We start from the raw sequence: 14,976 nt of genomic DNA on the forward strand, positions 1-14,976 counted from the left end.
TGTGTATAGTGGCCACCTGGATCATGAGAGCAAAGCTGAAATATTTTTTGTAGTCACTACAGTCCAGAGGTGGAATGAGTCCCAGAAGTAAATGCAGTTAAACAAAGGTTTTGACAAGTGACCACCTGCAGAGGTCAGGAATGGATCCCCCCCAAATGGTTCTTGGAGGGAGAGGCTGGTCTCCTTTCTCTGGAGCATCAGAGAATGAGAGATGACCGCTACTGGAGATGGGACATTGGGCAGGGTGGGCCAGGACTCTGAGGTGTCACTGAGCATTCTCTCTCTCAGGTGCTTGTCTGACTGGTTCTTGCTCACATGCTCAGGGTCTAACTTATTGTCATATGTGGATTTGGGAAGGAATTTCCTCCCGGGTCAGGTTGGCAGTGTTGGTTTGGGTTTTTTTGCCTTCCTCTGCAGTGTGTGGATCAGATCACTCACCAGCATTATCAGACTTAATCTTTTCTCAAGCATTGGTGCTTTTCAGTCCCTCCTACTCTCTGTCTATGGCATTTAATAATCTTATTTCGTGGGCTGTAATATTTTGGCCTGATTTCGTTTGTTGGGTTTCGTGTGTGTGTGCTGTGTGGTATTGATCTATGATATACAGGCTATCAGACTGGATGATCTGGTGAATCCTTCTGACCTTAAACTCTGACTCTAATATTGAGCACAATCAGTACTTTGCTTTCAAAGCACTTGCTATCATGAGGAAAATTCACCTCCGTGCAGACTACTTAAATCCAACTTACTCCTCAAAATATGGTTTAAGTGGTGGATGGGCTTTGTGCTGGCTCTTCAGACAAAGGTGGATTTCACCTATTTATGAATTTTTTTCTTTATTGCACTCTTTCCTAAAGCATCTATAATGTCTGAGTACCATAGTTAAATTTTACTGAAAGAATGCATCATGTCCCAAATTACTGTATGTCTTACTTTAGACAGTATTGCTTTCTTAAAGGTGAGCATACCCCATGCAAATCAGGAGTCAGATTTTCAAGGGTGTTCCAATTCTCATATTGAAGAGAAACTCTGAGCAAAGGAGGGAGGAGTGTGGTGGTGTGCTTTAAAAGGGTTGTAGTAGACTCTTTCCAATCTTTTAGTGTGAATTAGAGAAAATGGCGTACTCTGCACCAAAGTCCCCTGTGGGGGGTAATCCAAGTAACACCCTTACCAGCTAGATAGTGATATCCCCATTTTACAGATGGGGAAACTCGGGTGTATGTTGCTTATAGCAAGACCAAGGGCATGGAGGAAGATTGCGACAGTTGGGATTAATAATTGAGCATGGATTGGAAGCCAGGAAACACCTCTTTCTAGATAAGTATTCTGACCTGTGCCTTTCATGGGCCATACTGGCTGTTGTTATCCAAACTTAATGTCATTGCTTTCTACTGATACAATGGTTTTAATCTGTAAAAGTAGAATTTTTTATTTTATTTTCTGGTAAACCTTGATTCATTTTGTTTTGCTAGTTTTTGAAATATGTAGTGAGTAAATTGCTTTCAATATCTTTCAGCTTGTGGAGATAGTCCAGAACAAATTAGAACACCAAGTGGGGTAATCACGAGTCCAGGCTGGCCTTTTGAATATCCTGCCAGAATCAACTGTAGCTGGTATATCCATGCAAACCCAGGGGAAATCATCACTATAAGGTAATTTTGCTTTGTACCACCCTGGTGTATTGAATAGTCATTAATTGCATATTGCTAACTATGACTTACTTATTTCTCAGCCTTCTCTATTCAAAATTCAGTATTTGTAGTATTAACCCCAAGATCTGTCTTTATATTTTTCTACAGCTATTTTACTTCTACTTTGGCTTGTAGCATTTGTCACCTGGGCCCAATTCTGCAATCTCGCTGTACTCAAAGGCCGAGATTTTCAAAAGAGCGCAGTACCCAGCAGCTACCAATGGGGGCTACTGAATGCTGAGTTGTTTTTTAAAAATTGGTCACTTATTTAGATACATGAATGGGATCTAAGTGCTTCTGAAGACCTGAAACATGGCTCAAGGTCTGGGTCTGAGCACTTCAGAAAATCTGATGCAAAATTCTCAGGGAAAGTGGTAGGAGTTTTGGATGTACAAGTAAGTTATTCAGGGTTTATGTAAGTAGAGCCCTGCAAATCTGCAGATACCTGTGGATTGTTTTTGCGGATTGTGGATCCGATGCAGATACAAATTTTGTATCTGGTCAGGGCTCTTTATGTAAGTACTCAGAAGAAGAAATAAACAGAATGCTAATTTTATAAATGTTAAATAGAATGCCTGCATTCAATGGTAAGTTATAATGGAAAACTTGATCATTTTAATGTAGTCTTTGGTGCTGAAGAGACAAAGTTGCTGCAGCTTTTCCATTAATAATTTCTTTTGGTTTACTTTTTTTAAACCACAGGTTCATAATAGCGGTCATGCTTTCATACTTATTCAATTTGCTTTTAATTTCTCTGTAGCTCTACGATCCATCAGTTTTGTCAACGTTTTTTTAAAAAGTACATGGGAAATTCCAAAATGCTGCAATGTTGATAGATTTCATCTTCCAGAAATCTAAAATAATCACAAGGAACAGTTACAAATTTTGCAAAGGTTTACTTTTATTTTTTGATATCTATTTCATATTCTGTGGCCTGCGCTGTGCAGGAGGTCGGACTAGATGATCAGAATGGTCCCTTCTGACCTTAGTATCTATGAATCTATATGCCTTGTAAGTTTATAAAGGAAATACTATCCTGTCTTCTGTACCATATGTTCAGGTACTTATCAGTTCACACTCTCCCCATCCCTCCATAACTTCCAGGGAAATCAAAATTTGTTTTAACAACAACTTACAAGTTAGAACTGGGACTGTACACTGTCCAGTGCTAATTATGAAACTGCTTTAGCTGCAGATTTTGTTTGTTCCCTGTGCAGACTTGCTGACCCAGGCAGAAAGAAGGGTTCTATCAAAATAAACACTTGGCTAAGAATGTAGTCTTTTAAAAATTGTTTCAGTTCAGAGCTTTTATTTCTAACCAAATCTTTTTTTTACAGTGGCATGTCATGAAGTTGCAGGGTACAGTGGATGCCACTGTTCAACCACAAAAAATGTTTCCTAAAATCTTTATTCTAAGTTAGGTTTATAAGATTTGTTATACGTCAGCGCTAGCTTTCTTCTATCAATGTACTGCGTTTTATTAGCCATGCCGTTTCTGGTCTAGTGCTTTGTTCTCTGCACTGGCCTACTTTTGCCCAGGCACAAAGATATGTATGGCTGGGAGCCAAATCACTCCGTGGTAATGGCATCTTGTGACTCAACTGTCTTTTTAGTGTAGTCAGGATCTAGCACAGTTCAGTCAGCTAGTGTGGACAGGGCCAAATCATTTTAAAAATAATTCTCCTCATACAGTTTGGCTCCATCTACAATGGCAAGCCCAACCATAGAAAGCTGCTTTAGCTGAAACAATGTTGAGACGTGGTTTAAATAAAATATCTTAATATGATTTCATATCATTAGAGATTGGGCCTATAAAAAGTACCTTTGCAACCAGAAGAGTTAAAATCTTTTTTAAAATGAAAGGTAAAATTCTGTCAAACACAGAAGTTGCTAAGTGTCAGGGGCAATAGCCTAACTGCTTGGAATGGGTGGGGAATTACAAACATGGATATCTAGGATCCTGGTAATGGAAAGACCATCTCCATTACATCACTACAAAGTGTATAGTAAAATTCTGTCTGCAAAAAGACAATAAGACCTTACTGACCATTTTCTTAGTTTTTTCAACTTCATACCAGTACAAACTCCTTCCACTCATTTCCATTTTAAACAGCAATAATTTATCAAATAACTTGTAAAATAGCCACTTCATTAGCAAAGTTTGACTCTTTGTATCTTTTGCAGTTTTCAAGATTTTGATGTTCAGGGATCACGACGATGCAGTTCGGATTGGTTAACAATAGGAACCTACAAGAATGTGGAAGGTTATAGAGCATGTGGCTCCTCCATTCCATTACCATACATCTCTTCACAAGACCATGTTTGGATCAGATTTCATTCGGATGACACTATCTCTAGGAAAGGCTTCAGACTGGCCTACTTTGCTGGTATGTTTCAAATAAGGATCATTGATATGTTTTCTTATTACTAGGGCTGTTGAATAATCACAGTTAACTCACATGATTAACCAAAAGAAAATCAATTGCGATTAATCGCACTGTTAAACAATAGAGTACCAATTGAAATTTATTAAATATTTTTGGATGTTTTTCCACATTTTTAAATATATTGATTTCAATTAAAACACAGATTACAAAGTGTCCAATGCCCACTTTATATAATTTTTTGTTACAAATATGTGCACTGTAAAAAACAAAAGAAATAGTATTTTCAATTCACCTAATACAAGTACTGTAGTGCGATCTCTTTATCATGAGATTGTAACTTAAATGAAAGGTTTTTTGTTACGTAACTGCACTCAAAAACAAAACAATGTAAAACTTTAGAGCCTCCAAGTCCACTCAGTCCTTTTTCTTGTTCAGCCAATCGCGAAGAGAAACAAGTTTGTTTACATTTACAGGAGATAATGCTATCTACTTCTTAATTACAGTATCACCTGAAAGTCAGAACATGTGTTCGCATGGCACTGTTGTAGCTGCCATCACAAGATATATATGTGCCAGATACACTAAAGATTCATGCTTCAGCCATCATTCCAGAGGACATGCTTCCATGCTGATGATGCTTGTTAAAAAAAAAAAAAAATACGTTAATTAAATTTGTGACTGAACTCCTTGAGGGAGAATTGTAGGTCTCCTGCTCTGTTGTACCTGCATTCTGTCATATATTTCCTGTTAAAGCAGTCTCAGATGATCACCCAGTACATGTTTTTCATTTTAAGAACACTTTCACTGCAAATTTGACAAAAAGAAAAGAAAGTACCAATGTGAGATTTCTAAAGATAGCTGCAGCACTTAACCCAGTGTTTAAGAATCTGAAGTGCCTTCCAAAATCTGAGAGGGACAAGGTGTGGAGCATGCTTTCAGAAGTCTTAAAAGAGCAACACTCTAATGTGGAAACTATAGAACCCAAATCACCAAAAAAGAAAATCAACCTTCTGCTGGTGGCGTTTGACTCAGATGATGAAAATGAATATGCGTTGGTCTGCACTGCTTTGGATCATTATTGAGCAGAACCTGTCATCAGCATGGATGTATGTCTTCTGGAATGGTGGTTGAAGTACCAAGGGATGTATGAATCTTTAGCACATCTGGCATTGCAATATCTTGCAACACTGGCTGCAACAGTGCCATGCAAATGCCTGTTCTCACTTTCAGGTGATCTTGTAAACAAGAAGCAGGCAGCATTATCATCTCCTGCAAATGTAAACAGACTTGCTTGTCTGAGAGATTGGCTGAACAAGAAGTAGGACTGAGTGGACTTGGAGGCTCTAAAGTTTTACATAGTTTTGTTTTTGAATGCAGGTTTTTTTGGTTCATCTACATTTGTAAGTTAAACTTTCATGATAGAGATTCCACTATAGTACTTGTATTAGGTGAATTGAAAAATATTATTTCTTTTGTTTTTTTACAGTGCAATTATTTGTAATAAAAAATAAATATTAAGTGAGCACTGTACACTTTGTATTCTGTGTTGTAACTGAAATCAATATATTTGAAAATGTAGAAAACATCCAAAAATATTTAAATGAATGGTATTCTTTTACTGTTTAACAGCACAATTGATCATGATGAATTTTTTTAATCACTTGACAGACCTACTTATTACATTAAAGTTTCTTTTAGTCTAGATTTTTATAACCTGCACAGTTCCTTTCAGCAGCATCAAAAATATAGTATCTTTTACACTCAAGTAATGGTGCATTGTGATGGAAGGGAAATATACATTGCCTGAAGTATTTTAATAGGTTGGGAACTTTAAAATATAACTGCTGACCTAGAGTTTATGCAAAAAGAAAAGGAGTACTTGTGGCACCTTAGAGACTAACACATTTATTTAAGCATAAGCTTTCGTGAGCTACAGTTCACTTCATCGGATGCACCTTCATCGGAAGTGAACTGTAGCTCACGAAAGCTTATGCTCAATAAACTTGTTAGTGTCTAAGGTGCCACAAGTACTCCTTTTCTTTTTGCGAATACAGACTAACACGGCTGCTACTCTGAAACCTAGAGTTTATGGTAATGAACAAAGTGAATGAGGTTGAAAAGAGCTCCATTATAAAGCAGCCTGTTTAGCTACCCATAATTTTTTTTAAAAATTGCTTGAGCTTGAAATTCTCAACCTCAAAATTGAATGCTTTTAGTAAAATTTTTAAGTAAATTGTTTCACTTTTTTGTGTTGCTTAAGTGTCTCTGGGAAGAGGAAGGAAGTACTTTTTAGATATCTAGGTTTAATTTTTTTTATTTTGTATCTCAAATGGCTGTAAATACCAATTTCAAACTTGGTATAATTGAGTACTTAGTCCAAACTTGGTACTAGGTTAACAATTGTGCATGCAAAAATGCACAAATTTAATCTCTTTCTGATAAATTATTCTCTGTGCATATGACCTATTAGGTAATCCTCAGTAGATAATAGACAGAGTTTGGCAGGGACTCCTTGCCCAGCCTGGAGGGCAATTCTTGAGCTTCCACTTCTCCCATTGGAGAGAAAGGGAAGCTGGTAGCAGGGCAGAGAGTAGATTACCAGGTTGCTCTCCGGCTTTAAAAGAAGGGCAAGAGAGGCTATCATCTGACTTATGTTTTATATGATGACATGGTGTTAGAATAATTCTTTCTGAGAAGCTGAAGCGAAATGCATTTAACTCTATGCAATGAGAGGGATACAGCAAACTTAACAGGAAAACAAGTACTTCAAACTACCATGCCTTGTGTATTACGCACCGTTGATTTTACTCCTGAGGACATAAGACAATCATGTATTGCACAGACATATAACAGACCTAACCTCTCATGATTTATGTTGTTTTTCAACTTAATCCATTTTATTCAGTTTAGACAATAAAAAGAATCCAGTTTGACTTAGTTTCTACATACCTTGATTTTTATTTTATTTTATTTTTTTTTAACCAGTGCACTGTTGTAGTATTCAAGTTGCAAACACTTCAAGGAATGCTTAAATCCAAAACTGTTGTCAGGCATTTTTTAATTCAAAATATTTTTACTAATTTATGTTATTAGACAGTTTTTACATAAATCTAATTTTTGGTCCTGAGCTACTAGTTTCCTTTTAACTTTTTAATAAACTTGATGCACCGTTTTGAAGATGTTCAACTTTAAATTTAGTACGGTAGCTGCTTCAGTTGACTAAAGCAGTCCTCAAGTGTCCCTTGCACAACGAAGGACTGGGAGATTCACACCGATCTTGTCTCTGTATGAACCCTGCTGTTTGTACAGGGAGACCTTGAAACGCAAACATAGTTTCCTCTGAGCATTCAAACATACCAGCTGTTATTATGTGTACATTTAAGCAGCTATTGCAGAGAGCTGTTATTTCACTGAAACAAGTCTACGCTATAGGTGAGACAATGGTCAATATGTTGTTGTTTCTTTCTAGATGGTCAGGAGAAAACACAGTAAGATGTGATTAACTTAAATGGATATATTTGCCATGAGTAATGGTTGTAACATTAGGCCCTTAGTTTGTACTTCTGCAGTGGCTAAAGAATACTAACATCATCTAAATAACTGACATCTGATAATTGTGTGCAGCACTAAAAGTACCCACTTATGTTTCTTAAAATGAAATCTCTTATTAATAGGAAGTCTATAATGTATAATTATGACTAAAAGTTATTAATTGTGTGATGATAGTAATTTGCCATGCAGTATACCTAATCATGAGTAGAGAAATGTTGAGGAAATAAAAGAAATCAAACACTCTCTGAAAATAAGTAGTAGTAATGGTATCTTGTCATGTCAACAGACCTGTACCACCTGTGGTGGCTTACTTACAAAAGGCAAAAGTATACCTCATTACAATACTTCAGCTACCCAGCTATTAACTAACTTAGTTTCTGCTTGATTTGGGTCAGCCAGTTCAATAACAGTATCTGATCATTAATCTCTATAGGAATGGAGTTGATGCATGTCCATATCACAAAATCAGCTGATGAAGAAACGTATTTATGCCACCATTACAACCAGCATTAATGAGCACCATTCTTGGCAAGTTTGGTGATTCATAGATCATAAGCCCAGAAGGGACCCTTGTGATCATCAAGTCTAGACCTCATGTATAACACAAACCATAGGACTTATGTGAATTAATTCATGTTTGAATTAGAGCATATTTTTTAGAGTAACATCCAGCCTTGACTTAAGGATTTCCAGTGATGGAGAATCCCCCACAGCCCTTGTTAAGATTTTTCTGTAATTAATTACCCTCAATGTTAAAAATGTATGCCTTATTTCTAATCTAAACATGTCCAGCTTCAACATGTTCTTCTTTTAGTGATGGCATGTCAGTTCCACTGTAATTGTGTGTGCGCCTTATGCACAGATGTTGGAGATTTTCTTCCTTCAACAGTGCCCATAGGGGTGGCTCGCTTGTCCCCTGTTGCTGCACAACATGGCATGCTGGTATAAGAGGGTGGAGCTGCTCCCAACCCTCCTTAGTGCCTTCTTACCTCCAGAGACAGTTGTTGGCGCAATCTCAGACGTGTTTACTCAAGTGTATCCCTCACTTGTTGTAAATAGTTGGAATTTATTAGTTTTAGTTTTTCAAGTAAGTTAATGCCAGGTTTTGTTTTTGTGTTCTTTGGGACCAATTCTTTCCTTTTGGTACCAGGCTTGGTACTGGAATGATGCCTCGCTCCCTAGGATTTAAGTCCTGTGGGACACATTCAAAGCCTGTGCCAGTCAGTAGTCCTCTTTCACTTTGAAGTGCTTGGGTGTGGCCCATGTTAGTGACAAGTGTCACATTGGCAAGGGCATCAAACCCCATTCAAAAAAGGATAGAGCATTGAGGCTTAAGTGCTTGCTTATGGAAATAGCACTTTGACTCCCCACTGGCCAAGGCATCACATTGGGAGAGTGCTTCAAGTACGTCAGCATTGGCATGGCCTGCTCCACCGGGCTCAAAGTTCCCCAGCACTGAAGAAGAGACCCAGACCTTCCTCAGGTTCAGCATCTCATTCATCTACCTCTGTACCAATGTAGGACAGAGGTGAAGACTCTACTCAGGGTGAGGCTCAGAGAACTTCTCCAGAAGCCTCACCTTCTAAGAGGGGTTTGCTGCCTTTGGAGCCTGTGACAGGTCCATCAAGGCTGTCCCCTGAGAAACATTTGAGGGGCCAGCAGTCTGGGGTGTTATACATATACATATACATATCTGCAAGAGACTTGCTTAGCCTCTTAGTACCGGTTCGCATTTAAAACTGTCCAACTGGTTCCTGCTTACCCCTCACCTCACCATCATCATGAGTCATCATGACACTCTTGGGGAGCGCATCAGACATGATGGCACCAGCAATGTCATTCCCCGGAACCCGATGTTGAGATAGGGACTGGGTACTAAGAATGTCACTCTCCAATGTCCAGTACTGTGATGGATCCTGGCCAACCAGACCCTTATCGATTAGATTCTCCATCACAGATTATGGAGTTGCCCCCACCTCAGATGCTAGTTGCATCTTGTTCTTCAATATCACCAGATGAAGCTATTGACTCATTGGGAGAGTCACCTCTCCAGAAGACTGCAAGGACCATTAAAACCTCCTGATAAGTGGCCTCAGTGCTCGGCATCCAGGCAGAAGAGGTATATGAGGGTTCTCACAAGTTGGTAGACATCCTGGTGTCAGACACCTCTGCCAGTCAACAAGGCAGTCATGGAGCTGGTCAAGATTCTTTGGCACACACTCTTCCCTGTCTCCCACAGCAAAACAAGCTGAGAGGAGATGCTTAATCCACTCTAATGGGTATGAGTATTTTTACATTAATCCCTTCCCAGGTTCTTTTGTGATGGCAGCTGCAAACACGTAGGAAAGACAGACAACAAGCCTCTTCCCCTAAAAATAAGGACTCAAAAAAACTAAACTTGTTTGGTTATAAACTTTATTAAGAATATAGGAACGGTGATACTGGGTCAGACCAAAGGTCCATCTAGCCCAGTGTCCAATGCCAGGTGAACCAGAGGGAATGAACAGAACAGGTAATCATCAAGTGATCCATCCCCTGTTGCCCATCCCAGCTTCTGGCAAACAGAGGCTAGGGACACCATCCGTGCCCATCCTGGCTAATAGCCATTGATGGACCTATCCTCCATGAACTTACCTAGTTCTTTTTTGAATCCTGTTATAGTCCTGGTCTTAACAACATCCTCTGGCAAGGAGTTCCACAGGTTGACTGTGTGTTGTGTGAAAAAATACTTCCTTTTGTTTGTTTTAAACCTGCTTCCTATTAATTTCATTTGGTGGCCCCTAGTTCTTGTATTATGAAAAGAAGTAAATAACACTTCCTTATTTACTTTCTCCATACCAGTCATGATTTTATAGCTGTCTATCATATCCCCCCCCCTTAGTCATCTGTTTTTCCCGCTGAAAAGTCGACTCCAAGATCTTTCTCGAGTGGTGAAAGCTAATTTAGACCCCATCATTTTATATTGTGACAAAGTTCCTCCTCTGCCTTGGTGGATCCTGTGCTTATTGGCGGATTTGCTTGCCTCAGAGATTTGCTGTTCACTCAGCTAACCTCATCACTGGCCAGCATGGGGAAAAGGAAGCAGAACAATCCCCACAGTCTCTGTTGGTCCACCTAGTGGGTTGGGGGACAGGCCAGGGACCTTCCCCTCTGGTGGGGCACACAGTCCGGTCAACTTGGTTGAGTTCAGGATCCTGACGCAGGGAAGAAAGGTAAGCAGCAGGATACGGACCCTGGACTTCAGGAAAGCAGACTTTGACTCCCTCAGGGAACAGATGGCCAGGATCCCCTGGGGGACTAACATGAAAGGGAAGGGAGTCCAGGAGAGCTGGCTGTATTTCAAGGAATCCCTGTTGAGGTTACAGGGACAAACCATCCCGATGAGTCGAAAGAATAGTAAATATGGCAGGCGACCAGCTTGGCTTAATGGTGAAATCCTAGCGGATCTTAAACATAAAAAAGAAGCTTACAAGAAGTGGAAGGTTGGACATATGACCAGGGAAGAGTATAAAAATATTGCTCGGGCATGTAGGAAAGATATCAGGAGGGCCAAATCGCACCTGGAGCTGCAGCTAGCAAGAGATGTCAAGAGTAACAAGAAGGGTTTCTTCAGGTATGTTGGCAACAAGAAGAAAGCCAAGGAAAATGTGGGCCCCTTACTGAATGAGGGAGGCAAGCTAGTGACAGAGGATGTGGAAAAAGCTAATGTACTCAATGCTTTTTTTGCCTCTGTTTTCACTAACAAGGTCAGCTCCCAGACTGCTGTGCTGGGCAACACAAAATGGGGAAGAGATGGCCAGCCCTCTGTAGAGATAGAGGTGGTTAGGGACTATTTAGAAAAGCTGGACGTGCACAAGTCCATGGGGCCGGACGAATTGCATCCGAGAGTGCTGAGGGAATTGGCGGCTGTGATTGCAGAGCCCTTGGCCATTATCTTTGAAAACTCGTGGCGAACGGGGGAAGTCCCGGATGACTGGAAAAAGGCTAATGTAGTGCCCATCTTTAAAAAAGGGAAGAAGGAGGATCCTGGGAACTACAGGCCGGTCAGCCTCACCTCAGTCCCTGGAAAAATCATGGAGCAGGTCCTCAAAGAATCAATCCTGAAGCACTTAGAGGAGAGGAAAGTGATCAGGAACAGTCAGCATGGATTCACCAAGGGAAGGTCATGCCTGACTAATCTAATCGCCTTTTATGATGAGATTACTGGTTCTGTGGATGAAGGGAAAGCAGTGGATGTATTGTTTCTTGACTTTAGCAAAGCTTTTGACACGGTCTCCCACAGCATTCTTGTCAGCAAGTTAAGGAAGTATGGGCTGGATGAATGCACTATAAGGTGGGTAGAAAGCTGGCTAGATTTTCGGGCTCAACGGGTAGTGATCAATGGCTCCATGTCTAGTTGGCAGCCGGTGTCAAGTGGAGTGCCCCAGGGGTCGGTCCTGGGGCCCGTTTTGTTCAATATCTTCATAAATGATCTGGAGGATGGTGTGGATTGCACTCTCAGCAAATTTGCGGATGATACTAAACTGGGAGGAGTGGTAGATACGCTGGAGGGGAGGGATAGGATACAGAAGGACCTAGACAAATTGGAAGATTGGGCCAAAAGAAATCTAATGAGGTTCAATAAGGATAAATGCAGGGTCCTGCACTTAGGATGGAAGAATCCAATGCACCGCTACAGACTAGGGACCGAATGGCTCGGCAGCAGTTCTGCGGAAAAGGACCTAGGGGTGACAGTGGACGAGAAGCTGGATATGAGTCAGCAGTGTGCCCTTGTTGCCAAGAAGGCCAATGGCATTTTGGGTTGTATAAGTAGGGGCATAGCGAGCAGATCGAGGGACGTGATCGTTCCCCTCTATTCGACACTGGTGAGGCCTCATCTGGAGTACTGTGTCCAGTTTTGGGCCCCACACTACAGGAAGGATGTGGATAAATTGGAAAGAGTACAACGAAGGGCAACAAAAATGATTAGGGGTCTAGAGCACATGACTTATGAGGAGAGGCTGAGGGAGCTGGGATTGTTTAGTCTGCAGAAGAGAAGAATGAGGGGAGATTTGATAGCTGCTTTCAACTACCTGAAAGGGGGTTTCAAAGAGGATGGCTCTAGACTGTTCTCAATGGTAGCAGATGACAGAACGAGGAGTAATGGTCTCAAGTTGCAATGGGGGAGGTTTAGATTGGATATTAGGAAAAACTTTTTCACTAAGAGGGTGGTGAAACACTGGAATGCGTTACCTAGGGAGGTGGTAGAATCTCCTTCCTTAGAGGTTTTTAAGGTCAGGCTTGACAAAGCCCTGGCTGGGATGATTTAACTGGGACTTGGTCCTGCTTTGAGCAGGGGGTTGGACTAGATGACCTTCTGGGGTCCCTTCCAACCCTGATATTCTATGATTCTATGATTCTATGATTCTAACTCCTCCAATAGGGAGTTGGGGGGGATGGGGAGGAACCCAGGCCTGCCCTCTACTCCAGGTTCCAGCCCAGGGCCTTGTGGATCACAGCTGTCTCTAGTGTTTTGTGTAACACCTGTGTGACAGCTACAACTCCCTGGGCTACTTCCACATGGCCTCCTCCCAACACCTTCTGTATCCTCACCCCAGGACCTTCCTCATGATGCCAGACAGCGTTTGTACTCCTCAGTCCTCCAGCAGCACACCCTCTTGCTCTCAGCTCTTTGCGCGCTTTGCACTGACTGAAGTGAGGTCCTTTTTAAACCAGGTGCCCTGATTAGCCTGTGCCTTAATTTATTCTAGCAGCTTCTTAATTGGCTTCAGGTGTCCTAATTAGTCTGTCTGTCTTAATTGGTTCCAGCAAGTTCCTGATTGTTCTGGAACTGCCCCTGTTATCTGACCCAGGGAAAAGGGACATGCTTAACCTGGGGCTAATATATCTGCCTTCTATCAGTTGCCTTCTATCATACTTTACTTGGAGTGCACCAGGCTGCAGCCCCTATTCTGGCTCCTCTTAGACATCTTGTTAAGATTTTGGTTGCACTTTTCCCCTCGCCTTTTTATTTATGCACTCCGTATCCGTGGCCCTGCAAAGTCACAGGACCTCCTGGTCAACCTCCTCCTGGCCCTGGCTAAAATGGCCATCTATAAAATAAGGGTGAGGAGGTTGGCCAATGGAGTCTCCTGTGACTGTGGGGCCTATTTCCGATCCTCCATCCGTTCGCGTATCCAGGCAGAGTTCCTCTGTGCAGCGTCCACTGACTCCCTTGATGCCTTCGAGGAGCAGTGGGCGCTGTCCAGGGTTCTCTGCTCGGTGTACGTCTGGTACTGTTTGTTTGACCCTTTGACCGCACTCCTGTCCCTGTTATTTCATTAGTTGTCCCCCGGAATTACTTGGTTTATAGGTCCTGTGGATCCCCACTAGGGCTGACGGGGGGATCCTTTAGCAGTAGGTGGGCTTCCACCTGCCCACTTCCTGGATCCCAATAGGATTACTCTCCTGTAGCCATCTGGCCCGACCCTGTGACAATATGTATAGTTGGGATTATGTTTGCCAATGTGCATTACTTTGCATTTATCAACATTGAATTTCATCTGCCATTTTGTTTCCCACTCACCCAGTTTTGAGAGATCCTTTTTTTTCTCTTTGCATTCTACCTGGGACTTAACTATCTTGAGTAGTTTTGTATCGTCTGCAAATTTTGCTCACTGTTTACCCCTTTTTCTAGATCATTTATGAATATGTTGAATAGGACTGGTCCCAGTACAGACCCCTGGAGGACACGACTGTTTACCTCTTTCCATTCTGAAAACTGACCATTTACTCCTACCCTTTGTCTCCTATCTTTTAACCAGTTACCAGTCTATGAGAGGACCTTCCCTCTTATCCCATGACCGCTTACTTTGCTTAAGAGCCTTTGGTGAGGGACCTTGTCAAAGGCTTTCTAAAAATCTAAATACACTTTATCCACTGGATCCCCCTTGTCCACATTCTTGTTGACCCCCTCAAAGAATTCTAGTAGATTGGTGGGACATGATTTCCCTTTACAAAAACCATGTTGACTATTCCCCAAATAATTATGTCCATCTATGTGTCTGACAATTTTGTTCATTATTATAATTTCAACCAGTTTGCCCGGTACTGAAGTCAGGCTTACTGACCTGTAATTGCCAGAGTCCCCTCTGGAGCCCTTTTTAAAAAATTGGCATTGCATTAGCTATCCTCCAGTCATTTGGTACAGAAGTTGATATAAATGATAGGTTACCAAACCACAGTTCTAGTATTTCTGCAATTTCACATTTGAGTTCCTTCAGAACTCTTGGGTAAATACCATCTGGTCCTGGTGATTTATTACTGTTAATTTATCAGTTTGTTCCAAAACCTCCTGTAGTGACACC

General features: G+C 41.2%; 1 protein-coding gene across 2 annotated transcripts in view; it reads left to right on the forward strand.

Annotated features, from left to right (window-relative positions):
• Positions 1-14,976, forward strand: part of LRP12 (LDL receptor related protein 12) — a 115,294-nt gene that overhangs the window by 75,029 nt on the left and 25,289 nt on the right. For both annotated transcript variants that reach the window (XM_038392364.2, XM_038392365.2), the window contains 2 exons: positions 1,517-1,652; positions 3,876-4,078. In XM_038392364.2, coding sequence (XP_038248292.1) covers positions 1,517-1,652; positions 3,876-4,078 — 339 coding nt within the window. The remainder of the gene's footprint in view (positions 1-1,516; positions 1,653-3,875; positions 4,079-14,976) is intronic.

The sequence above is a fragment of the Dermochelys coriacea genome, chromosome 2 (assembly GCF_009764565.3).
Source record: "Dermochelys coriacea isolate rDerCor1 chromosome 2, rDerCor1.pri.v4, whole genome shotgun sequence".
NCBI classification, from domain to species: domain Eukaryota; kingdom Metazoa; phylum Chordata; order Testudines; family Dermochelyidae; genus Dermochelys; species Dermochelys coriacea.